Consider the following 24,826-nt stretch of genomic DNA (forward strand, 5'->3'; position numbering starts at 1 on the left):
CTCCAGGGAGAGCAACGCTGTGCCGTTCATAATCGTGCTCCATGACCGTGTCTGCTGTGGCAGCCCTTGGGAAACCCTGGTGCTGAGAGGATTTGGGGTACACGGGGCGCTGACGAGGATCAGCCCCGGGACCGTGTGCCCGGCTGCTCTCACGCCAGCCTGTGCATGTGGGGCTGGGAATGCCTGAGCTCCCGGCTCTGCGGTGAGCTCACATCTATCCGCATCTCTCTAAACCATCATTAAAACATGCAAACCCCACGGCCTGCGGTGTTTCCTTGGCGCAGCGGGTCCCTGGGCTGCCAAGTGCCCAGGAGCCCGGGCACTGGGCTGTCCCGGCAGCGCTGGGAGCTGGGAACAGCGGGGCTCTTCGGGATTCCCGGCGTGCGGAAGTGGCGGAGAGCGACGGGCATGGGTGGATGTCCCGGCTCCTCTTCCGAGAGAGCACGTGGCTGGGCCGGGAGAGGGACACGGGTGACATGGATGTACAAGGGGGACCCAGGGGAGCTGGGAATGCGTGTCGGGAGGAGCGCAGCCCGGAGGGACAGAGCTGCGGGGCGGGCTCTGGAGACAGGAGCGGTGCAGGGATGGACGCGCCCCGTGCCCCTGGAGCGGCCGCAGGGATGGACGCGCCCCGTGCCCCTGGAACTGCCGCAGGGATGGACGCGCCCCGTGCCCCTGGAGCGGCCGCAGGGATGGACGCGCCCCGTGCCCCTGGAGCGGCCGCAGGGATGGACGCGCCCCGTGCCCCTGGAGCGGCCGCAGGGATGGACGCGCCCCGTGCCCCTGGAACTGCCGCAGGGATGGACGCGCCCCGTGCCCCTGGAGCGGCCGCAGGGAGGGACGCGCCCCGTGCCCCTGGAACTGCCGCAGGGATGGACGCGCCCCGTGCCCCTGGAGCGGCCGCAGGGATGGACGCGCCCCGTGCCCCTGGAGCGGCCGCAGGGATGGACGCGCCCCGTGCCCCTGGAACTGCCGCAGGGATGGACGCGCCCCGTGTCCCTGGAGCGGCCGCAGGGAGGGACGCGCCCCGTGTCCGTAGAGCGGCCGCAGGGATGGACGCGCCCCGTGTCCGTAGAGCGGCCGCAGGGATGGACGCGCCCCGTGTCCCTGGAGCGGCCGCAGGGAGGGACGCGCCCCGTGCCCCTGGAGCGGCCGCAGGGAGGGACGCGCCCCGTGCCCGTAGAGCGGCCGCAGGGATGGACGCGCCCCGTGCCCCTGGAGCGGCCGCAGGGATGGACGCGCCCCGTGCCCCTGGAGCGGCCGCAGGGAGGGACGCGCCCCGTGCCCCTGGAGCGGCCGCAGGGAGGGACGCGCCCCGTGCCCCTGGAGCGGCCGCAGGGAGGGACGCGCCCCGTGCCCGTAGAGCGGCCGCAGGGATGGACGCGCCCCGTGCCCCTGGAGCGGCCGCAGGGAGGGACGCGCTCCGTGTCCCTGGAGCGGCCGCAGGGAGGGACGCGCCCCGTGCCCCTGGAGCGGCCGCAGGGAGGGACGCGCTCCGTGTCCCTGGAGCGGCCGCAGGGAGGGACGCGCTCCTGGAGCAGCCGGGAAGGGGCGCGCGCGGAGGGGGCGGAGCCGGGTGCGGAGCGCACGCGCGGGGCCGGGCCGGGAGGCGGTGCGAGCCCGGCACGCGGCGGTCGCGGCGCGCGGCGCTTCCCGTGAGGAGGAGCGCGCGGCATGGCGGGCACCGGGACGGGGCCGCGCCCGGACCCCCACCGGCTGCGGCCGCCGCGGCGCGGCACCACCCAGCGCGACCTCACCAGCGCCCACATCGAGTCCTTCAACTACGCCGTCAGCGAGGGCGTCTATCGCGCTGTGCAGGTGCGGGGGGCGCGGGGCGGGGGGCGCGGCGCCCGGCCCTCCCCCGGCCCCGCCGCGCTGACCCGGTGCTGTTGCAGGATGTGCCCTCGGTGGAATTCGCGCTGAAGGAGACCCGGCTGGCGCTGACGCTGGTCGGCGTGTCCATCGCCCCTCCCGCCGTGCCGGCCGGGACGGTGTGCCAGGAGAGGAGGGTGTTCCCGGCTGAGTGCCGCGGGCTCCGCAGCACCTACCGCGGCAGGATCACCGTAAGTGCCCGCCCGCCCCGCACACGCGTGTCCCTGTCCGGGCTGAGCCCCGCACACGCGTGTCCCTGTCCCGGCCCTGTGCTGTATTTTTAAAGGTCCCTTCCCGGCTCAGCGATCTCCGGGGGGTTCAGGGAGCGCTGTCCCCCGCGGGCTCTGGGGTGTTGTTGATGATGTGTGGCCTCGCTGTTTTTCCCTGCACATCAAACTTGTCGTGGTCCGGCCCCGCTGCCCTTCTTTCCCGTTTCTCCGGCTTGGAAGAGCTTGGATGGAGACCCGTGTCATCCCCGAGAGCAGCATAATCCAGATCTTGTTTCTGCAGGAATCCAGGTTTCAAAAGCAGCGTTGCTCCCGTGCACAAGTCCAGAGCTATAAATCTCTCCTGTTCACAGGTTCATGGGTTTTGTGAAGTGCTTTGAAATTTACCTGGAGAGGAAGCATCCCCAGCAAATATTTTCCTTTGCAGTGTGAAGGGATTGCACATTGCTGTTTTCTATTGAAATGATGTATTTGTGTCTGAGCTGATTGTTTATGTGAGGCACCTGGTGCAAGGGAGTGCTTGCTTGGATTTTCAGTTTTTTTACTTTTCTTTTTTGTTTATTATTATTATTATTATTATTATTATTATTATTATTATTATTATTATTATTATTTGTTTGAAGCTGTACACCTTGCCATGATAAAAGCCACTCTAAGTGCAGTACCTTATCTGAAAATGAAAGTGGGGCAGTGCAGATTGTTCACAGCTGTATTCCCAGTGGATCTTAGATTTTCCTGAGCTACAGCTGATTTTGTTTTTCTTACCTGGATTTTTTCCTATCTCTTTTTTTTTTCCCCAGTGTCTGTTTAATTATTTTTTGAACGCTTGGAGCAGTTAGAACAGTTTGCTGTGCCTTGTGTGAAAAGGCATTGCCTTGCGCTGCCCTTCCCTGCCCATGCACAGCAGAAAACAGTCAGTAATCACTCCCTGTTTCCACCGTGCTGCTTTAGCTCCATGTTCCTCCCTCAGTTCCCACTGCCCCAGGATGGGATGTGAGCCCCAGCCTGCTGAGCAGCTGTAGACCCTTAGTCATCACTTCAGGTGTAGACAAGGCTGCCTCATGGATTTAAAGGGGCACAATAGCATTCCATTTCCTTTTCCAATAATTTCTGAGACTCAGTTTACTCATTTTTGCTGCTGCCAGATGTTGAACCCATGTTCCTGTGTTGCAGTGCCAGTGTTTCTCTCCTGCAGGACAGCAGCTCTTCTAACGCCCATCATTCTGCATGTAAAGTTAAGATTCTTTGCTCCCACAGTCTCCCTTCACACACACTGCCAGAACTTGTTAATAAATTTTCTTTCCTGCATGCTTTTCTTTCTTGGTTTTCAGATCACTCATGAACGTTCTGAGTGAAGAAAGATTTTGTCAGGCCTGTAGTGTGGATGTCTTTTCAGTGGACGCTTGCTGTCTTCTTCTGCTTTTAAGTGTTACCTTCTGAAGTTTCCTTTCCAGTCCAGTGGCTGCCTTTTTTTATTCATGCTGCTCTGTTGAAGGGTCTGGAAGGCAAAGGATGCCAGACCAACCTTGTTCACTCAGCCAGCAGCTTCTTTACCTGACTCCAGCCTTGTATGATTTTCTTCTGTAACCCCACATTGACTGCTCCCCAGAGTGTAATCTTTATGCATGTATCTACTGGGTTTTTTTCATTATTGCTACCATTTTACAGTGCTACAAGTCTGTCCAACTGCTTGTGGTTGTGTGAAAGGTACAGTTTCTATAGCAGGAAGCATTGAAAGGGCACCTTAACTTGCTCACTGTTGGTGTTGTGTTGTTTTAGGCCGACATCAGCTGGTCAGTGAATGACATGCCCCAGGGGACTATCAGACAGCCCTTGGGGTACATTCCAATCATGGTCAAGTCCAAATTGTGCAACCTCTGTGGTTTTTCTCCACAAGACCTTCTGCAGCACCATGAGGAGGAAGAGGTAACGGGGATTTTGAGGGTCAGGAAAGTCTGTGTTTTACCTGGGCCATTTGTCAGGTCACCTTCTCTTTGCAGGGCTTGAACATTGATATTTTGTTTCAAGTTTGACTTCCCATTTTCTCTTGAAAGCAGATTGCCTTTGGGGGCTCGATGAAGCAGCTTGAGAAGTTTGCAGCTGTGGCTGTTCTTGAGCACAGGGATCTGTTTGGTGTCAATCCCTACAGTTTTGGTATAGAAACTCTCAGCTGCTGCACAGCAAATGAGAGTGCTATGAAGGGGACTCTGTGGAAGGAAAGATTTGGAGAACAGGCATTGAAAGACACAATTCCATTCCCATTTGTCTTCTGCAGCTTTTTCCCTGTCTCCCCAGTAGCATGTTAGCTGTCTATAACTGAATACAGATTTGTTTAGCACTGCATTTTGAACTCATAAAAAAAGAGAAAACTACAAAAGAAAATCAGAAAAGTAAGCTTGTTTGTGATCAGACAGAGATATTTTGCTCTGAAAACCCTTCTGGTTTGTAAACTCAGTGTGAGAACTTCAGAGCTTTTTTAATTACTTTAAACAGTTAATGTCTGCTATTCAGATATGTTGCATTGATCACAAAGGTTTTTTCTTCCTCTAAATTGTGGAACATGCATCCTTTTTCTTGCGCTCTGCTACATTTAGACTTCATAAGTGTGAGTGCAGCCTTTCCAAAAGCAGTGCTGAATCATGTCTTGCTATTTCCCATTAAATGTTTGGTTTTCATTTATAGTACAGGCATTTTTTTCTTTTACTCACAATGCCAATTCTGAGTTTCTGAGTGTATTAAAATGATTTCTCTTCTCCTTCCAGGAAATGGGAGGCTACTTTATCATCAATGGCTTAGAAAAAGTAATCAGGATGCTGATTATGCCCAGGCGAAACTTCCCTCTTGCAATGGCAAGACACAAGTGGAAAAACAGAGGCCCTGGTTTCACAGAGTATGGTAAGCTCAGCAGTTCCCTGCAGCATCCTACTAACAACTGCTTGAGGACAAACAGGAGTGACCATCTGTAGCTGAATTTTGGTAGTTTTGTTACAGTTCTTGTGTAATGTTAATATTTTTTGCTGCACGTAAGAATAGAGGGTAAACACCCCACGAGCAAGAACAGGGACTTGCCTTGTGGGAGCTGTCTGACTTTCCCTTTGTCATGTATACTCAGTAAAACCAGTTTAAAATTGAATTAAGCCAGCAAATGTTAAATAGCATTTTAAACTCAGGTGTTGCTCGTTGCTGATTTGACTGGACCATGGTGCTTGAGCACACACTGTAGTTCCACTGTAGCTGGTTTATTTCAAGGCAGTACCAGATTAGATGGTCCTTTTTTGTTTTATTTTTCTTTGTCCTGCAGATGATAGTGTAGAGCTGGACCAGGAAACACTGCTGCTGCACTTCCACCCAAACACAGAGATAAGAGTGCCATTAGGAGCAGTAATTGTTTGTTACTCTGTCCTACAACCAAAGGTTACAAACAGGGTAGTTGAGGCCTGGGTCTTTCTTTAAAAACTTCTTGCATCTTCCATGAAGTTTTTAAAGACCAGTGTTTATTTGAAGTGGCACACTGACAGTGAAGTGTAATCATGTTCTCAGCCATCAAGCACCAAAGTTTCCCTCATGAATTGTCTCACACCTCCTTGGACATGACACAGTGATGCAGCCGCTTGGTTTTGTGCAGCTCGTGCTGATGTTGTGATTTTTGCAGGGGTGGTGATGCACTGTGTCAAGGATGAGCATACTGCAATAAATATGAACCTTCACTACTTGGAAAATGGCTGTGTCATGTTGAATTTCATTTTTCGCAAAGAGTTGTTCTTCCTCCCCTTGGGATTTGCTCTGAAGGTGAGCAATGAATGCTTGTCATTTTTGTATTGAATAAACACAGAAGTTTTGCAAAGCATTTTTGTTTTAAGTAACGAGAAGAAGCTAATTCCACTTGGAGTGTTTTCAGTGATTTGGGAAATGTCATCCAAACTGTGCAACACTAATCAAACACTCAGTCTGCAGCAGAGGAAGTGTCTATAGGGATAAGAGATGAGGGGAGAGTCACACACTCATGGTTTTGTGGGGTTTTTCTAATGAATGGTCTGGGTGGAGATCATTATCAGTGTATGAATATCCCCTGCATTACTCTCTAAGCATCTCAACCCCACAGCATTTTGCAGTTTTCATTGTGGAAGGGCATTTCTAGAGCACTGGGTTAGTATACAGCCTTAGTTCTTTAGCTGTATTTTGTAGACAGATGTTTTCTTATTTTTCTGATCTGATAAACTTCTGTCTCTCAGGCATTGGTTGATTTCCCAGACTACCAGATTTTTGAAGAGCTGGTGAAAGGAAGGGAAGATGACACCTTTTTTGCAAACTGTGTCACTGAGATGTTGAGAGCAGTGGTGGATGCTGGCTGTTTGACACAGCAAAACGTCCTGGACTACCTGGGAAAGAGCTTCAGAGTGAAACTCAACCTGCCTGAGTGGTACAGCAACGAACAGGCTGCAGATTTCATTCTGAGGTCTGTATGTGGCTGGGATCCTGTGTCACTGTGTTGAATTTACAGGCATGTGTGAGAGTATTATAATGATATGTGTTTTAATGGATTGACACAAAACAGTTTCACAAGAGGGTGACAGTTTTTATTTAGATGGCATTTTTGTGATGTCATTGATAAAAGACACAAAGGTTGAGGAAGAGAAGGTTAAAGCTTGCTCTGATCCATTTGGTGAACAGAAATTCTGCAGTTTATTATCAGTTTCACCAAATCTCTGTCAATTCTGAATAATTTTTATCTTTTAAAATGGCAGAAAAGAAATGCTTTAAAATCTTCTTATGTGAGATAATTTAGAAAGCAGTGGAAGAATTTGCTTTGAGACTGTCAGTGTGGCAGGCATTCAACTAAAAAATTCATTTTTCTGTTAAAGTAGGTGTTTGCTCTTCTTCCAGCTTTAGGAATTAGATGTGGTTTTCCTTTTTTGTTTGTGCTAGACTGTTGCTCAGCCCACAGTTTTCCATACATGCCTTGATAGCAGTGGAGATTTGGAGTTTCTGTGACAAGACACTGATAGTGCTAACAGAAATATTTTGTAGTTTACGTCTACTTGTCTTGTTAGGCTTTTATTTTAAAAATATTGGTTTACAATTATTTTGGAGAGACCTGAAGAACATGAAGCTAGCATGAAGAGATCATGGTAGTTGTCCTTCTTCTTTCTCTTCCTTCAGCAATTGTATCTGTATTCACCTGACCAATAGAACTGAAAAGTTCTACCTGCTCTGTATGATGACCCAGAAGCTCTATGCTTTTGCCAAAGGGGAATGCATGGAAGATAATCCAGACAGTCTTATGAATCACGAGGTGCTTACCCCAGGACAGCTTTTCCTTATGTTCTTAAAGGTAAGGGCATGGCTCCCATATCTTTACATTTCTTTACACATCAGAAAGTTGGTAACATGCTTCTGACTTAAACAGGTAACTTACTACTAATCTACTCCAATTCAATTTATAGGGATTCCTCATTTTAGGGTGCTGGGAGTAGAGAAGCTTAACTGTCCCATGAAGTTCACTGTGCAATAGTAGTTCTCATCCCCAAATAAGATACTTCCCTGTGTTATTACATATTTCTATAATCTTTCTTTTCCCCTTTAGCCAGAATTTTCTTTAGCGTTGTTTTTTTACAAGCCTGTAAAAAAATCTCTACTACTTGAGTGGTTTGAAAGTGAACTTGGGGAAGCATTTTAGTGCTATAAAAAACAGCTACTAGGAACCAGAAAAAGTTGTTTTCCTGCCTAGCTCTTGCTGTCAGATCAGCAAGGGAGTGAGTTAACAGCCCTTTTTTTTTTTTAATCCAGAAATCCTAAATAGTCTAAAGCAGACAGTAGGCACAGTGTGCACTGTATACAGAGTTATCCTTGTGGTCAGATGATAGGTACAGTTTCTGCTTTATGAAATTCTCTTATTGTGCTTAATTTGCCAGACTCATCACCATTCTGGGTGGAAGTGATTGCCAAGCTGTTGTGTGGGTGTTTTCCTTTTAGTTCTGTGTTGACATATACCATCAGCATCTTGATAGAATGAAGTCAGTGTTGGAAATAAGTCTGGAAAACTGTCAGTTCCTTAAAAGTTGTCCATCTTGCTAATTTCAGAGGTGTTCTGTGGTATGTACAACTGATGTTCTAATTCAAGCCTTTCCTGTCTTGTTTTAATTTTAAATCTCTCACTTTTAAACCGTAGGAGAGGCTTGAAACCTGGCTGCAATCTGTTAGGTTTGTTTTGGAGAAAAGAGCAGAAAAGACAGATATCAGCCTAAATACAGACAGCCTGGTGAAGGCATTCGGCCTGGCACCAGACTTCACCAAGCCATTTGAGTATCTCCTTGCAACTGGTAACCTGAGGTCTAAAACAGGTAATTCTGCAGGCTTAAGGTGACCTTTTATTTTCCTTTTTTCCTGTAAAACAAAATGAGGAACAATGTAAAATTGAGCTCTTAACTGGAAACAACTGCTTGTAGGCAGACATTGTACACTGTGACTGAATTGCTAGAAGGGGTTTGAAGAAGGGGATAGTTGAGGAAAAAAGGCAAGATTTATGCACAAGCATAGGCATTGTGCACGGTACAGAACAGGTTAATTATGAAAGCAAAGCCTCTACCCAGATGAATGGTTGAAATTAAATTTAACATTGTCCAAAATGGGGACCATAATTCGATTTGCTTTCCCAAATATTATTTTGTCTTAGAAGGTGCAATGCAGAGAAGGGGCATTTTTAAATCACAACTGCCCCATGAGTCATGTGAGCTTAAATGGAGAGAAACTGGTTTATCTGATGTAAATTCAGAAATCTAATGTAGATTCAGATTTATCTGATGCTTCCCTGAAGTATCCCATATGATAGTGTTGTAATGGAGTGCCCACTAGAAAATGAAATTAGATTATAAACCTGTAGAATTTTGGTAATACATACCAGCTGCAAATTCCTATTCGCTTCACTGGCAATTACTTCCTCATGTTTGTGAAAGGAACTAGATTTTAAGGAATAGCTTGGCATTTAAAGTCTCTAGGTCTCTTACAGGTCACTGAGTTGCCTATGCAAGTGCACCTGCCTTGTTGAGATCCAGTGTGAGCATCTTTAGGGGTTGTCAGTGAAAAATAAGAAACTGCCTTGTAACATCCTGTGTTTGTTGAAGCTGGATGAGCTCCTGCCATAATCTCCCCTTTGTTCCCTAGGGCTGGGCATGCTGCAGGCCAGTGGTCTCTGTGTGGTGGGGGACAAGCTGAATTTCATCCGCTACCTCTCCCACTTCCGCTGCATCCACAGAGGGGCGGCGTTCTCCCAGATGAGAACCACGACCGTGCGCAAGCTGCTGCCCGAGTCCTGGGGCTTCCTGTGCCCCGTGGACACCCCAGATGGAGAGCCCTGTGGGCTCATGAACCACATGACAGCTCTGTGTGAAATTGTCACTGAGATGGTGCCCGTGACAGACATCCCGCCTTTGTTATGTTCCCTGGGTATGTTTCACTGGCCTGATGGTTTAGTGAGGTGCCTGGGAAGGGTTCTTCACACAGCATCACAGCACACTGCTCAGTTGGGAAGTAAAATCAAGTTTGACTTACTGGGCTTCTGCTTAGTGGTAAACAACACATTGCTTTGTACAGGCACATCAGCCTGTAAAATTCAATGTTAGTGCTGTAGTGTGAGGATGTTCACTGAAGCACAAAGAATTGCACAGGGAATTTCTCAAAGCTCTGAGAAACTGGACTAAAATAAAACAGTAACTTTGTAATGACTTGAATTGAACTGCAGTTCACTTGTGATTACCTTCAATAATGAAGGTAATCAGAGAATAATTTAGAGAATGAGAGAATAATAATAAGAACCCTTATTTCAGTCAGAAAAATGGGGAGGGGGGTGACATTCTATGTTGTAAGTGTTTTTCATTTTCCATTGAACCTGCCTATGGCTTTGCTGAGAATTTTTTGATGTCTCAGAAAATTTCTAGGTGTGAACTGAGAAGTGCAGAAATAACTCCGGTCTCTTGTTTGCTTTTTTTTTTTTTTTCTTTTTTGCTGTTCTGTCCATCAACCCCGTGTTGCCACAGGTGTCACCCCCATTGATGCAGCTCCAAGCCAGCCTTACTCAGAGTGCTACAGGGTTGTGCTGGATGGCTCCATGGTGGGCTGGGTGGAGCAGGAGCTGGCTCCCGAGATTGCACAAACTCTCCGCCATTTCAAGGTTTGCTGTCCTGTTTGGAATGTTTCTTAGTTAAACATCTTCAACATGCAGTGGTAGAAAATAGCAATGTTTGGAACTTCTTAGGCTTCTTTTTTTTTTAAATCTGACCCAGTAATTTATCTTTGGCTGTGTATTGGTATTTGAGTGTGCTTTTGTGTTACCTTTTTTATGTATCATCTGTTGGTTTATGAAGTTACAGTTTTTGAAAGAACATTTTCTTGGAAAAGGCAAGATAAGACATATTCTGGCTTTTTTGGTGGAGATTTTTCTAAAAGTATTTCTAAGAACTCTTCTCTGTAGATTTTAATTAGTGGCTACACCAGTGGTTGACATTATCATTGTGTGACCAGGTGGATGCAATTTAGTTAAACTTGGTTTGTGCTTCTAGCTTGTTATTTCTTTGCACCAACAGATCACACAAGAGAAGAGGTTTCCTGCACGGGCAGAAGTGGTCCTTATCCCAATGACAGGAAAACCCAGCCTGTATCCTGGGCTCTTCATTTTCACCAGCCCTTGCCGGATGGTGCGGCCTGTCAGGAACCTGGCCTATGGAAAGAATGAATGGATTGGGACTCTGGAACAGGTGGGGTTTGCATGTTCCCATGTTACAGAGGTACCTGGCATCAAAAATGGGTTTGGTGAATATTTGTGAAAGGAGCTGAGGATGAGGCTTGTGTTGAAGAGCTGGAATGGGTGACAGAAGGAGCTTTTTCACTCCTGCAAATTGATTTCTGGTAAATGTCATAGCTGGACTGTAGAGATCTTTTTGAGATCTTCAGATCTGCACTTGGTATTAACTTTGTGAAGATTTGAAGTGCAGAATTGCTGTGCTGTGTGTACCATGTCATCTTGTGTTACATCTTGTTTGCCAGATGGCTCCTGGGCAGCCAAGCAGTGGATTGCAGGGGAGCTCGTCCACTTGGAACTATTAAAGTGGGAGGCAGAAAGGAGGACACATTACTGCAGTTCTGTATTTCAGGATTCCTTCCATGCAGCTAATCTGTGATAGGTGGTTTACCAGCTGTCTGATTTGTCTTGCTAATACACTACAGTGCAGGCAACACCCACAGCTAAAACTGAAATGGACAGAAAGCTGTCGGAGACAGCTTTGTTTTGTTTCCTTCCCTTTAAAAGAAGGAAATGTACAAGCATTATCCAATTGGATGTTTGCAGATCTTCATGAACGTGGCCACACTGCAGTCAGAGGTGGTGCCTGGAGTGACCACTCACCAGGAGCTCTTCCCTCACAGCATTTTGAGTGTGGTGGCCAATCTCATTCCCTTCTCTGACCACAACCAAAGTCCACGGAACATGTACCAGTGCCAGATGGGTAAGTGCTGAAGTACCCAGGGCTGCAAGACCTTGGGCAGAGAGATTAACACCTCATAATCATATATATATATATAATATATTAAAAATATATGTATTAAAAATTTATATATAGGATTTATACCTCTAGTATATTGAGTTTCTGACAATATTTTCAGAAAGATGTCCTTAAAACACTGCTTCTTTCTCATGTTTTTCTGTACATAGCAATATGACCATTCAAAACTCCATTCCCTTGTCTGGATATTTATGCTGCAGAAGCAAATGCTTTTTGGCCTGGAAATACATAACATGGGCCTTACTCTGGGAAACACTGGAGGGAAGACACACATACATTCCCCCCAAAAATGACAAAACAAAACAAGTAAACACACAAAAAAAAAATCTCTAAGTAAGCAAAACCAGAAGCACCACACCAGCCTTAGTGGGGATTTTGAAATTGCAGAAAAGAAAACAAAATTAGATTTAGTCCTTATGAAATGCTGTGAAAGACATTGAGTATTGTGGTTCATAGAAAAATTAGAGCTGGGCTTAGGACAATTATTAAATTCCAAGGGAGTTAAGATTGATAATCCTTCTAAATTTCTAAGTATCTCCAGCTTTTTTCTTAACAAGATACACAGAGGAATAAATCCAAGTTTCCCTCCTTCCCTCCAGGAAAGCAGACCATGGGGTTTCCTGTTTACAACTACAAGGATCGCTCAGATAACAAGCTGTACCACCTGCACACCCCCCAGAGCCCTCTGGTGAGGCCCAGCATGTATGACTATTATGGGATGGACAGCTATCCCGTTGGCACCAATTCCATCGTGGCTGTCATCTCCTACAGTGGCTATGACATGGAAGATGCAATGGTAAGCCACCAGAAGGAAAAAAATCCTCATTCATTCACACCTGTGAATGAATTAGATGTGGAGCACTGGGAGTAGGGGTGATACTCAGCTGAGAGGACCCTGCTTTCTGTCTGTGCTGGTGCTCACACCTTTTGGGCAGATTCAGCAGCACAGTGGTTGTGTTGTTACAGCAGGCAATGCTGGAAGTGCTGGGAGTAGAGCAGAGCTTTGTTTGTCCAAGGCCGTGGCCTTCCAGCTTTGAAAAATACTTGGTGTTATGTGAGGCTTGAGCTTTTTGGAGTGGTGACTTACTGGGAGGCTTTAAAAAGGCAGTGTTTGTATTTTGGTCTGATGCTTACCTTTGTAAATCTTTTCTTTGAAGTTATCAGCAAGTCTTTAACAGCCCTTTGTTTCTCCTTTTTAGATCGTAAATAAATCTTCCTGGCAGAGAGGATTTGCTTATGGAAGTGTTATCAAGGCAGAGAGCATTGACCTTTCCCTTAAAGCCAGCAGGGCAGGAGATAATTTAGTATTTGGCATCAGGCCTGGCGATCCAAACATTGGGGAGAAGCTGGATGCTGATGGACTGCCTTTTGTAGGGTCTATCCTGCAGCCTGGGGACCCCTTCTACAGCTTCATGAACCTCAACACAGGGGAGACCTTCACTGTGTACTATAAGTAAGTACAGCTTGTCACTCCTGGCTCTGCTCACCTTTCCCTGCAGATGTTCCCTTTTCTCCTCACATAATAGCGTCCATGGTGTGACAGAGAGCATGAAGTTCATGCTGTAGGTGACTCCCAGGCATGTGTCACATCTTTTCTCTAAGCCAGTTTGTGCTGCAGAGATGGCTTATCCCAGGAGGATGTTTTTGTGGTGATTTGCCTGTGCTGGTTGTACGTGGACATGATAACAGTTAAGCTTTCAGCAGACCCCTGGCACATGGAATATCAGGCTGAGGGCTCATCTATAGAAGGAGCACAGCCCTGAACAAGGCACTTGTCAAACCTCACGCTTGGCCTTCCCTTTCTGCTCTGAACTTCCCTTTCTACTGAAGAACTGAATTGAGTTCTTTATTTTGGGATCCCATCAGTATGGTGTGAATTTATTGGTGGTAGGGAGAGGGGCTGCTGCCTTAACACAATGAAAATGGCAGTTTACCAGATACAAAGTGTGATCCAGATTAACCAGGTTGAAATGATCCTCATTTTAAATCATAGGTGGCACATTACCCTATCACCCAAAAGTGGTACTTGAATGGCTTATGGAAGATGCCTTTGTATTGCTTCCTTGCCCTAATTCTTACATAGTCTGAGTTCCCTCACTGCTGAGTAATACTTTGAAAAATTGTGGTGTTTCTCAGCTGTCCAAAGGCATTTTATAAGTGGTTTAAGTTTTTTGCTTCATTTTCCTTTTGAAACCAAAAATTATTATCAAACCTGACGCTTTTGCTATGATTGTTCCCACCTCCACAGGAATAAGGAAGTGGGCATTGTGGACAACGTCAGGTTGTGCAGCAACGACCGTGGCACTGGGAAGTTCAAGAAGGCCTGCATCACTGTGAGGGTTCCCCGAAATCCCACCATTGGGGACAAATTTGCCAGCCGGCACGGACAGAAGGGCATCCTGAGCCAGCTGTGGCCTGTGGAGGACATGCCCTTCACAGAGAATGGCATGGTTCCAGACATCCTCTTCAACCCTCACGGCTTCCCCTCCCGCATGACCATTGGCATGTTAATTGAGAGCATGGCAGGGAAGTCAGCAGCCCTGCACGGCGTGTCCTACGATGCCACTCCCTTCACCTTCACCGAGAAGAAATCTGCTCTGAAATACTTCGGTGAGACTCTGGCCAGCGCGGGTTACAACTACTTTGGCACGGAGAAGATGTACAGCGGCATCAGCGGGGTGGAGCTGGAGGCAGACATCTTCGTGGGTGTGGTGTACTACCAGCGCCTGCGCCACATGGTCTCCGACAAGTTCCAGGTGAGGACCACGGGGCCCCGAGACGCCGTCACCAACCAGCCCGTCAAGGGCAGGAACGTGGAAGGGGGCATCCGCTTCGGCGAGATGGAGCGCGACGCTCTGCTGGCCCACGGCACGTCCTTCCTGCTGCAGGACCGCCTCTTCAACTGCTCCGACGGCTCCGTGGCCTACGTGTGCACCAGCTGTGGCAGCATGACGTCCCCTGTGCTGGAGAAACTGTCCCAGGCCTCCGTGACCAGCAGCAGGAGGTACTCCTGCTCCGTCTGCGGCGAGGTGGATGCCATCGAGGTCGTCCCTGTGCCCCACGTCTTCCGCTACTTCGTGGCTGAGCTGGCGGCCATGAACATCAAAACAAAGCTCAGTGTGGAGTAGCTTGGTCCTTGGCGTGGTGATGGTTGGAGGGAGGAGGCACATGTCAATTCTTGTCGCTGAGTTTCAGGTATTAAGTCAGTTCTCAGGTTCTTCAAAAGAATTCAAAAGAATGTTTGTATTGTGACAGGGTGCTTGCCAAGCTGTAGGTAGGGCAAGGAAAGATGGCTCTGTTGGTTTGTTTGGACTTCCTAAAGGATCACCAGCTATTGAGATGTGTATGAAAATCAGGCAATATTGCTGCTCCACCCAAGCTCCTGGGTTGAGAGTGATGGGGTTCTTTGAATTTGGGCTGAAACTGTAGGTATGAAGAGGTCATAAAACAGCATGAGGTGAATGCTGGAAATTACAAAAAAAAATTTTTTTGTTGTTTTTTTCAAAAAAAATCTTTGGAAAATGTATGCCTTAATGATGGGGTTGTGTTGAAGTTATTGTTTTCTTTTTATTTCAATACATGTGCCTTGAGTCATAAAGAAGGTGGCACAAAGTTCTGCTGCGTGAAGCCACGGCCTTGACTGCAAGTAACCAAGGCTGCCCTGCAAGATGTGTCCTGGAAGCATTTGGTGTCACCAAGCCGAGCAGTGCTGGGCTTTGGGGTTTGTTTTGGTGCATTTGGCTGAAGAAGAATAAAACAGATGTATTTCCAGCCTGGCTCGCGCATGGATCTTGTAGGAGCTCGTCCTCCTTAAGTCCCCAGCAGCTGCCACCCACCCCACCCTGTCCCAGGGTGCCACCTGCCCTGGTCACCGCGGGGCCGAGCATGTGTCCCGGGCACAACCGTACCCTGCGGTGCAGCCCAGAGTCCTTTTGTAGTTTATTCTTCACCTGCCGGCAGCGCTGTGCTGGGCCGGGGGTGCTCCCGGGGCTCGGCGGGCGGGAGGCGGTGGGGGTATCCCGGGGGGCGAAGTCCCGATGTGCAGCACCCCCGGGGCCGGGACTCGCTCCGTGGCGCTCCGTGGGAAGCAGCAGCGGCGCCGGCGGGGCGGAGCGGGGCTGTACCCCCGGCGGGAGGGCCCCGCAGCCCCGGTGGGCGGCGCAGCTGGAGCTGCGGCGGGGGCTGAGCCCCGGCGGCCCCAAGCGCTGCAGCTGCCATGGAGCTGCTCCGGGTGCTGCTGGCTGCCGCTCTGCTCCCGCTCCTGCCCCGTGAGTACCCCCGGGACAAAGCCAGGAGGCGGAAAGGCGGGGTGCCACCCAGCCTGGATGCAAAGGCTGAGCCGTGCTGGGTGGGATGTGTGAGGGAAGCAGTGCCCCTAAACCTTGTGTCCCTCAGCTGGCAGGGCAGCCGTGCCACTGCCTACTCTGACCCCGCCACTGAGCATGGTGCTGGCCGGGCAGCGCCGGCAGCTGGTGGTGTGCGTGGTGAGCGACCTGGCCCCCGGCTCTGGCCACGCCGTGTGGATCTCCGGTGGGAACGGCAGCGTCCTGCAGTCCTTTGCCTATGGCGCCTCCCAGGAGGATGGTGGATCCGTCTGCTCCGTCTCCCTCCTCTCCAGTGATCCCCCGCGCGAGAGGGAACTCGCCTGCCATGTGGGGGCCAACAGGAGCTCCCCGTCCCACAGCTCCCACCCCATCCGCATCTCGGGTATGGCCCTGCTGCCACCCCTCTGCCTGCCTTGGCCGCTGCTGCCCAGCCCTGTGGGTGGGTGCCCTGCCGGCCCCCGAGGAGGGAGGGCAGGGCAGGGCCTCTGGGGCCGGCAAGGAGCAGGTGTGAGGCTCTAGGGGCAAACTGTCCCGATCACAGGAAGGGGTTTGTGGCTGGCCCTGCCATGCACCTGGTGCTGGGCTGCCACTGCCTCCCCAGCTGCTCTTTCATCCCACAGGCAACGAGGAGGCAGCAGAGCTCTGTAGCACAGCTGGTGAGTCTCTGGCCCCTGCCTGCTGGGAATGGCAGCTGCCAGGGAGAAAGCCCTGGCAGTGGCTTGGCTGGGGATATGTCGTGGTTGGGATGGGCTTTCCCAGTGTTGTGGGACTGGGGAAGTGGGAGGGAAGCTTCACCTTGGTGGGAAGAATGGGGAAACTGGGTCAGAGCCAGCTTGCCCTCAGGAACAGCATGAGGGTGACATGAGGTGTCTCTGGAATGTGTAAAGATCCCAAACATGGCCCCATGGCAGGCCTGGGAAGGACGTGGGCGCAGGGGGGTGTCTGTGGCAGGCATCACCTCACCCTTCCATTGCAGTGTCACCGGCCCCTGCCTTGGCAGCGCTGCTCATGGCTGTCCGTGTGGTGCTGCTGAAGGTCTTGCTCTCTGATGCCGTCCTCACCTCCATCCTCCTCGCCCAGAGCTGAGAGCATGAAGGGTAAGTCCCCCTGGTTTGGCGTAGGGCTGTGGCAGTCACTGGAAATATTCTGGAGACTAGAGAGGGGACCCGCCCAGTGGAGGAGGGAGAAGACCCAATGTTGGCTGGGGGAGGTACAGGATGGGAATCTTGGCTTGAGGAGACAAGAGAGAGGAGCTGATAAATTTCTGTGGGTGGTAGGGCCTTGGAATTTCCTGGAGGATGGGAAGGGGCCCCAGGGTACCTCGGAGGGAAGGTTTCCCTTATTCCAGAGGCAGGGAAGGCCCCGGCGGTTGTGTGGGTACCCCGCGGCTCCCCCGCGGCCACGTGCGCGCCCCTTCCCACGTGGGCGCCCGGCGGGACCGCCCGGGGGCGGTGCCACGCGGGCCGCGCGCCGCCGGGATTGGCTGGCGGCGGCCGGCGGGGATTGGTCACGCGGGGCACGCGCGGCTCCGCCATTGGCGGGCGCGGCGGGGTCGCCATGGTAACGGGCGTGGCGGGGCGGGAGCGCGCCCCGGAAGCGGAGTCATGGCGGCGGCGGCGGGGGCAGTTTTGCTGATGCTGTTGATGGCGGCGGCGCTGGCGGGGGGCGACGACTCGGACTGGGTGCGACTGCCCAGCAAGTGCGAGGGTAAGCGGGGCCTCGGGGGACCGGGCTGATCGGCGGCCGCCCGCTGCCTGCTCGGGCCGGGGGTTGCTGGTGCGAGGCTGCGCCCCCGCGGGCTGCTCCTTTGCCCGCCTCCTGCCCGCGGGCATCGCCGTTACCGGCAGCCGCTTGATCGCCTGCCGGTTCGTAGCTGGGACTGGTCGTGTGTGCTGCTTACAGTTTGGTCTCCGTGATGCTTCCTGTCTGAGTATCCCTTTGGTTCGCAGGCAGTCCGGGGTAGGTCATGACGGGCATTTGCTGCCTGGTGCGGTTTCCTCTGCCTTTGTTGTACAGGCACATGTGGAGCTGGACAGCTAAGAGAAAATTTTAAAAAAATAGAGAGTTCTTTACAAAACTTTTCCTGCCGAGGAAGCAGCTCTGGAGATGCTGATGTCCGAGTTCTGCTGTGGCACCAGCGTAACCTCAGAGAAGCATCAGAGCAGGCACTGACCACACTCTGCTCCTCTTCCTGCCCAGGCTTCCAACCTGTGTCAGTGCTCAGCCAAAGCCGCAGGGAGCATCTGGATAGCTGGACTCAACGCTGAGCACTCCTGGCATGTGTGGGGACACTGCAGCAGGTGTGGTGTGGAGGGAAACATCCTTGAGACCCAAGGGCCTGCAGGAAGGAGAGATCATCCCACAGTTGCCTCCAGCCCCCTGTGCCAGCAGAGAGAGGATTGTACAGGAGGTGCACACAGGGCTTCTCAACACTTCATGGGAGCTCTGGAGAAGCCACCTTGCTCTCTTCCTGCCTGGGGCATCTCTCAGCTCACATAATTGCCTGGCAGAAGACACTGGCTCATTGCTGTCAGACCATTCCTGCTGAAGCTTGGCACTTCTCCTAAAGTGGAGCTCAAAGGAGAGGTGGCTCATGACAAACAGGACCCCACAGCACTGGACAAAGCTTTCTCCAGCCTCCTGAGAAATTCCCCTGTTTTGGGGGGAGGAATAGCCACACCATGCCTGGCTTCCATTCCTCCCCATTCCCACTTGTAAACCCCTGAGATATTTCTCCTGCTGTCTGTTTCTATAGCTCTATTGGGCTCTTTTTACAGAAGAAATAAAGCCTTCTTTTTTAGCTTTATAAAAATAACCCTGCATTGTGTTCTAAATCTGTTGATGATGTGGTCTCTGCTGCAGGCAGAGCCCCAGGTTGTGTTGGTAGAGGTCACAGCCAGCACTTTGTGCTCTCACCCAGCCCAGCGAGCCCTGCCAGCTGCTCAGTGTCCCCAGCACAGCCCCAGTGTCCCCAGGGCACTGAGAGCACAGAACCAGCACCAGGTGGGACCAGGTGCTGCCATCACAAGAAGAAGCTCTGAGCCATGCTGGGACTTGCACTGTGAAAGGACCCCGTGCTCTTCCAAAAGGAGGAGAGCAGCTTGTGGCAGGGAGGTGGAGGCTTTTGGGGGCAAAGCTGAGCCTGTGTGACTTCCAGCTGTGCCACAGCAGCTGGTTTACACTGAAACATTGGTTTGGGTGCTCCTGCTTCAAGTGATCTCCAGTGGAAGCAGCTGAGCCATTCCTGGTTATCTCTCTGGATGGCCAAAATGTGTTTTGTGCTCACAGCAGCTTTGGCCTGCCCAGTTCCTGGGCTGGTTCTTGCTGCTCTTTGTCACAACAGTGACAGCCCCTAAAGCCTTTGTGCTCTCTCCTTCCCATAGTGTGCAAGTACGTGGCAGTGGAGCTGAAATCCGCCTTCGAGGAGACTGGCAAGACCAAGGAGGTGATTGACACCAAGTATGGCTTCCTGGACGGGAAGGGCTCTGCTGTCAAGTACACACAGTCGTAAGTGACAGTGGGACAGAAGGCTCCTCTGCTGTCACTGCCTCTGGAGCTGGGGCTCTGGGAGGCTGACCCTGTGCCCTGGCTGGGGGCCCACACCAAGCCTGAGCCTTTCTCTGCATGCAGGGACATCCGGTTAATTGAGGTGACAGAGAACATCTGCAAGCGGCTGTTGGATTACAACCTGCACAAGGAGAGGAGCGGCAGTAACAGATTTGCAAAGGTGAGGGACGTTCCTCCAGTTCCTGCTCCCAAATGTGCCTCACCCATCCATCCCTTCACTGCCAGAGTGACAATCCAGGGTCATTCTTCCCATCCTCTGGATCCCCTGATAGTGCCTGGCAGGCCAGGCCACGCTGCCCCCCAAGTCAGATGTGGGGTGCTGTCTTTGGTGATGGTGGGCAGGCATGGAGGGAGCTTGGGGCTGTCTTCCTCTGGGGTTTGGGACCAGGTTTGCAGAGGGGAACTCGCTGCCACCTGAACTCCCCCCCTGGTAACGCTGATGCCCCCAGGGATCTGGTTTGCATGTTCTGCATGGCTGGGCAGGGTTGTGTGGAGAGAGTGGGAGCCCCACCTCACCAGGCCGTGCTGCTCCCTCCCTCACAGGGCATGTCAGAGACGTTCGAGACCCTGCACAATCTGGTGCACAAGGGTGTCAAGGTGGTGATGGACATCCCCTACGAGCTGTGGAATGAGACCTCCGCTGAGGTGGCTGACCTCAAAAAGCAGGTACTATTACTGCGACCTGAGTGGGTCGCAGAGGGTGAGAGAGAGACGGTGAATCTTGTATCTTGATCAGAAGGCTTATTTATTAATATATGATATATAATACATTATTACTATACTAATATAGAGAGAGGTTTGCAGAGCTGCTAGCTAAGCTAAGAATAGATAGAAAAGAACTCACAACAAAGTTGTGTCCAGGGACTCAGTCCCCCAGCTTGCACTGATGATTGGCCCTTAATTATAAACATAGAAAATGAGCTAATCAAGGTGAATCTTATTGCATTTCACAGCAGCTGATAATAATTGTTTACCTTGTCTTCAGAGGCCTCTGGCCTCCCGAAGACACAGAAATCCAAAAGGAAGGATTTCTGTGGAGAAATGTCTGCGACAGAGGTACCCCACCCTGTGGGACTGGCCCTACAGTGACCTTGTAGGCTGGAGTGGAAGAGGAGAGAGCATCCTGGGAGCAGGATGTTGGCAGGACCTGTGGCAGGAGCCTGGCCCTGGTCCTGCCACACCAGCATGTCTGGAGCTGGGCTCTCCTCTCTGCCCTAGTGCGATGTGCTGGTAGAGGAGTATGAAGACGTGATCGAAGATTGGTACAGGCACCACCAGACGGAGGATCTCTCCCAGTTTCTCTGTGCCAACCACGTGCTAAAAGGAAAGGACACAAGTAAGTCCTGGCTGCTTCCAGGGGCTGAAACAATGCAGGAATGCTCAGGAGGGCAGGGGAGCCTTGCTAAAGCATGGGGAGTCCTGCCTCTCTCAGAGCCCCCTCTGCCCCTCTCTTCTCCTTTTTTCCCTAGGCTGCCTGGCAGAGAAGTGGACTGGCAAGAAGGGTGATTTGGCAAGCGTGGGGGAGAAGCAGAGCAAAAAAAAGAGCGGGAAAAAGAAGAAAAAGGGCCAGAAGGATGAGCGCGAGGGAGCTGCCAGCCTTCCAGACGCAGGGGAGGCCCTGGAGGGGGTCCAGGAGCAGGCTCCGCTCACCCACAGCCCAGCCGATGAGCTGTAGGCACGCAGGCCCTGCCCCCGGGGCCGCCCGCTCCGGGGTTTCACCCCGCTGTGCCTGTGGGTACCAAAGGAAAAGGGACTTGTGGGGACTTGTGACCCGGGGGAGACCGGAGCGCCTGGCCCCGCCTGGCCAGCCTGGGTGCTATCCCGTGATTCGGTGTCACGGAGCCGCCGCGGACCCAGCCCTGCCGCATCCCTGCCGGGGGCTCCAGCTCCGGGAGGCCGCGAGCGCTGCCCCGCCGCCGGCTCCTCTCACGCCGCCGGGACTGTAAATAAAGACGTTTTCCCCAGAGTCACCGCCGCCACTGCCGGCCCTGCTTCTGCTTCTGCTGCTGCTGCTGGGTGCGGGATTGGCGCTGCTGCTGCGGCGCGGGGAGAGGCCGGTGAGGGGCAGGCGGGTCCCGCGGCCCGGGGAGAGGCCGGTGAGGGGCGGGCGGGTCCCGCGGCCCGGGGAGAGGCCGGTGAGGGGCGGGCGGCTCCCGCGGGCCGGGGAGAGGCCGGTGAGGGGCGGGCGGGTCCCGCGGCCCGGGGAGAGGCCGGTGAGGGGCGGGCGGCTCCCGCGGCCCGGGGAGAGGCCGGTGAGGGGCGGGCGGGTCCCGCGGGCCGGGGAGAGGCCGGTGAGGGGCGGGCGGGTCCCGCGGCCCGGGGAGAGGCCGGTGAGGGGCGGGCGGGTCCCGCGGCCCGGGGAGAGGCCGGTGAGGGGCGGGCGGGTCCCGCGGCCCGGGGAGAGGCCGGTGAGGGGCGGGCGGCTCCCGCGGCCCGGGGAGAGGCCGGTGAGGGGCGGGCGGCTCCCGCGGCCCGGGGAGAGGCCGGTGAGGGGCGGGCGGGTCCCGCGGGCCGGGCCCTGACCCGGCCGAGGCAAAGGTCGGGGCCGTGGGGGGGCGCGGCGCGAGCGCTGCCGGGCGGCGCTCATTGGTGGGGGCGCGGCCAAGGGGGCGTGGCCTGGCCGGGGGGCGGGAGGGGCGCGGCGCGAGCGGTGATTGGCCGGCGTGCGGGGGCGGACGCGGCGGGGATTGGCGGGCGCGCGGGGGCGGGGCGCGGCCAGGGGGGCGCGGCGCAGCCGGGCTGAGGGACCGCGGCCGTGTCGGTGTCCGGGTGCGGGTCCCTGACGGCGGCGGGATGGTGGACAGCGTGTACCGGACCCGCTCGCTGGGAGTGGCGGCGGAGGGGCTGCCGGACCAGTACGCGGACGGGCGGGCGGCCCGCGTGTGGCAGCTGTACATCGGGGACACGCGGGACCGCACGGCCGAGTACCGCAGCTGGCTCCTGGCGCTCCTCCGCCAGCACCGCTGCCGCTCCGTCCTGGACGTGGCCTGCGGCACCGGGTGAGGCCCCGCTCCCGCCCAGCTCCCAGGTGTCCCTTCCCCCTGCTTCCCGGGGCCTCGCTGCCCGCGGCCATGCCCAGAGCCCCCCTCCCCGGCCCCTGTGCTGCCCCCGGCCCCGCTGACAGCCGTGTCCCCAGGGTGGACTCCATCATGCTGCTCGAGGAGGGCTTCCAGGTGACCAGCGTCGATGCCAGCGACAAGATGCTCAAGTACGCGCTGAAGGAGCGCTGGGAGCGGCGCAAGGAGGAGCCCTTCGACCGATGGGGTGCGGGGGCTGTGGGGCCGGGAGGGGCTGCAGACACTGACACTGCCCCAGTGCACTGCCCATGACCCCTAGCAGTGCTCAGGCCGCTCGTGTGGGACTGCCGCCGGCCCGGTGGCCTTGCTGCGGGGACCTGACAGTGCCAGCTGCTCGGCAAAGACAAGCCATGGTCCTTGCCTGGCTGGCTGCTCGCCAGAGGCCAGAGCAAGCAGCCACAGGGGCCTGGGGAGGGCTGGGTGATGCTGGGATGGGGTCTCGCAGGCAGGGGAGGCTGTTGGGTGTCCCTGGCCTCATCCATTTCCCTGTGCTGCAGTCATCGAGGAGGCCAACTGGCTCACACTGGAGAAGGACCTGGAGAAGCCAGGGGATGGGTTTGATGCAGTCATCTGCCTGGGGAACTCCTTTGCACACCTGCCTGATTTCAAAGGTGAGTTGGGGCAGGGGAGAGGAGGGGGAGCACCTGTGCGTGCATGGTGTCTTACAGCAAGCTGAGAACGTGTCCCAAGTCATGGCATTGTTGGGATGGGATTACACACAGTGGAGCTGCTCTTTCATGGTGCATCTCTAGGGGGGGTGGAGCTGAGGCCCCACTGCCCCAGTCTGTGACATGAGTGGGCCCACTGGGTTTCATGGTCATGGTGGAGGTTTGTGCATCAATGTACTGTTGTGACAAGGCTGGAGGCACACCCAGACTTGTGCCACAAAGGCGGGTGGTGGGTTTCCCACGTGGCACGCTCTGCTCCAGTGAGGCTGAGAACGTGCCTGAGCTCATGCCATGGGTGGGGCTGTGGGTTCTCCAAGCTGAGATTTGGGGGAAGATGGTAGGGGCAGGTATTTGTGTGTGCATGTCTACGTGTGTACGGGTAAGATGAGGGCATGTCCAGTACAGCCAGTGGGGTACAGCCAGTGCTTGGAGACGCCATAGTTTCCTCTCCAGGGGACCAGAGTGACCACAAGCTGGCCCTGAGGAACATTGCCAGCATGGTGAGGCCTGGGGGTGTCCTGATCATCGACCACCGCAACTACGATCACATCCTGGCCACGGGCTGCGCGCCGCCCGGCAAGAACATCTACTACAAGGTCGGTGGTTGGCACGCCCTGCCCCATCCCAATCCCCTTTGCCCCAGCCCCATGGCCTCAAGGGGGCCAGGCAGCAGGACTGTGCCCAGGCTGGGGGCCACCGAGTCCCCACAGGACACAGACATCCTCCTGTGCTCTCCCAGAGCGACCTGACCAAGGACATCACCACCTCGGTGCTGCTGGTGAACAACAAGGCACACATGGTGACCCTGGACTACACGGTGCAGGTCCCCCCCACTGAGGCAGGGGCAGACCCGGAGCTGAGGTGAGAAGAGCTGCAGAGGTGGTGGCTCCTGCCACGGGGCGTGGCTGGCACTGGCCCCTGCTGTCCCCTGCCTCACCAGCACTGCCTCCTTGCAGCAAGTTCCGCCTCTCGTACTACCCACACCGGCTGGAGGCCTTCACAGCCCTGCTGAAAGGAGCCTTCCATGGAAAGTGCCAGCACACTGTCCTGGGTGACTTCCAGCCCTACACGCCAGGCCAGGCCCACGTGCCCTGCTACTTCATCCACGTTGTGAAGAAGACAGGCTGAGGGGGCTACGGAGATGGGACTGTGGTGGCTGAGAGCTCCAAGCAGCTGTGGGTCCAAGCAGGGGGTGGGGACATGGCTGAGAGCCATCTGGGAGACCCCTCCCCTTAATTAAGAACACTTGTGAGAGCTACCTTGGATCATGGTCCGTGTGTCCCTGTCTGGGCAGGGTATGGGGCAAGGGGGACAGCCACTGCCTCCTCAGGACTCTGTGGAAGGAGGTGCTCAGCCTGGGGGGCACAGGATGGGTGCAGGCACAGCTGCCCCACCAAGGCCCCAGCTGCAGGTGGGGCTTGGGGCTCCCCTTGAAGCGGGAAGGAGGGGTGAGCTGGCTCCCAGGTGCTTGCACACCCCAGCTGAGTCCCTGCAGCACTGCTCACAGCAGTGTGCTGGAACCTGTTATCTCACCTG

The 24,826-nt window shown here is 53.8% G+C and overlaps 3 protein-coding genes across 4 annotated transcripts; all 3 read left to right on the top strand.

Annotated features, from left to right (window-relative positions):
* The first annotated feature begins 1,637 nt into the window (after positions 1–1,637).
* Positions 1,638–15,383, top strand: POLR1B (RNA polymerase I subunit B). The gene is made up of 15 exons (XM_058802759.1): positions 1,638–1,818; positions 1,896–2,063; positions 3,879–4,025; positions 4,862–4,994; positions 5,752–5,888; positions 6,332–6,555; positions 7,260–7,431; positions 8,269–8,440; positions 9,261–9,542; positions 10,133–10,266; positions 10,679–10,849; positions 11,440–11,596; positions 12,253–12,449; positions 12,853–13,106; positions 13,902–15,383. The coding sequence occupies exons 1-15, from the start codon at positions 1,675–1,677 to the stop codon at positions 14,779–14,781; spliced, it is 3,372 nt and encodes a 1,123-aa protein (XP_058658742.1). The 5' UTR covers positions 1,638–1,674; the 3' UTR covers positions 14,782–15,383.
* A 486-nt stretch (positions 15,384–15,869) lies between these two features.
* Positions 15,870–21,501, top strand: CNPY3 (canopy FGF signaling regulator 3). Of its 2 annotated transcripts, XM_058802770.1 has the most exons (8): positions 15,870–15,921; positions 16,049–16,360; positions 16,599–16,634; positions 19,362–19,485; positions 19,609–19,705; positions 20,089–20,211; positions 20,764–20,881; positions 21,015–21,501. In XM_058802770.1, exons 1-8 carry the CDS (start codon positions 15,870–15,872, stop codon positions 21,218–21,220), a joined length of 1,068 nt encoding a protein of 355 aa, XP_058658753.1. In that variant the 3' UTR covers positions 21,221–21,501. The 2 variants fall into 2 exon arrangements, with proteins under 2 accessions (XP_058658753.1, XP_058658754.1); XM_058802771.1 differs by lacking the exons at positions 15,870–15,921; positions 16,049–16,360; positions 16,599–16,634 and adding an exon at positions 17,550–17,685.
* A 788-nt stretch (positions 21,502–22,289) lies between these two features.
* Positions 22,290–24,553, top strand: GNMT (glycine N-methyltransferase). Its single transcript, XM_058802772.1, has 6 exons — positions 22,290–22,544; positions 22,682–22,809; positions 23,120–23,233; positions 23,744–23,886; positions 24,030–24,151; positions 24,247–24,553. Exons 1-6 carry the CDS (start codon positions 22,339–22,341, stop codon positions 24,416–24,418), a joined length of 885 nt encoding a protein of 294 aa, XP_058658755.1. The 5' UTR covers positions 22,290–22,338; the 3' UTR covers positions 24,419–24,553.
* The last annotated feature ends 273 nt before the right edge of the window (positions 24,554–24,826 follow it).

This window comes from Ammospiza caudacuta, chromosome 3 (genome assembly GCF_027887145.1).
Source record: "Ammospiza caudacuta isolate bAmmCau1 chromosome 3, bAmmCau1.pri, whole genome shotgun sequence".
Lineage (NCBI taxonomy): Eukaryota > Metazoa > Chordata > Aves > Passeriformes > Passerellidae > Ammospiza > Ammospiza caudacuta.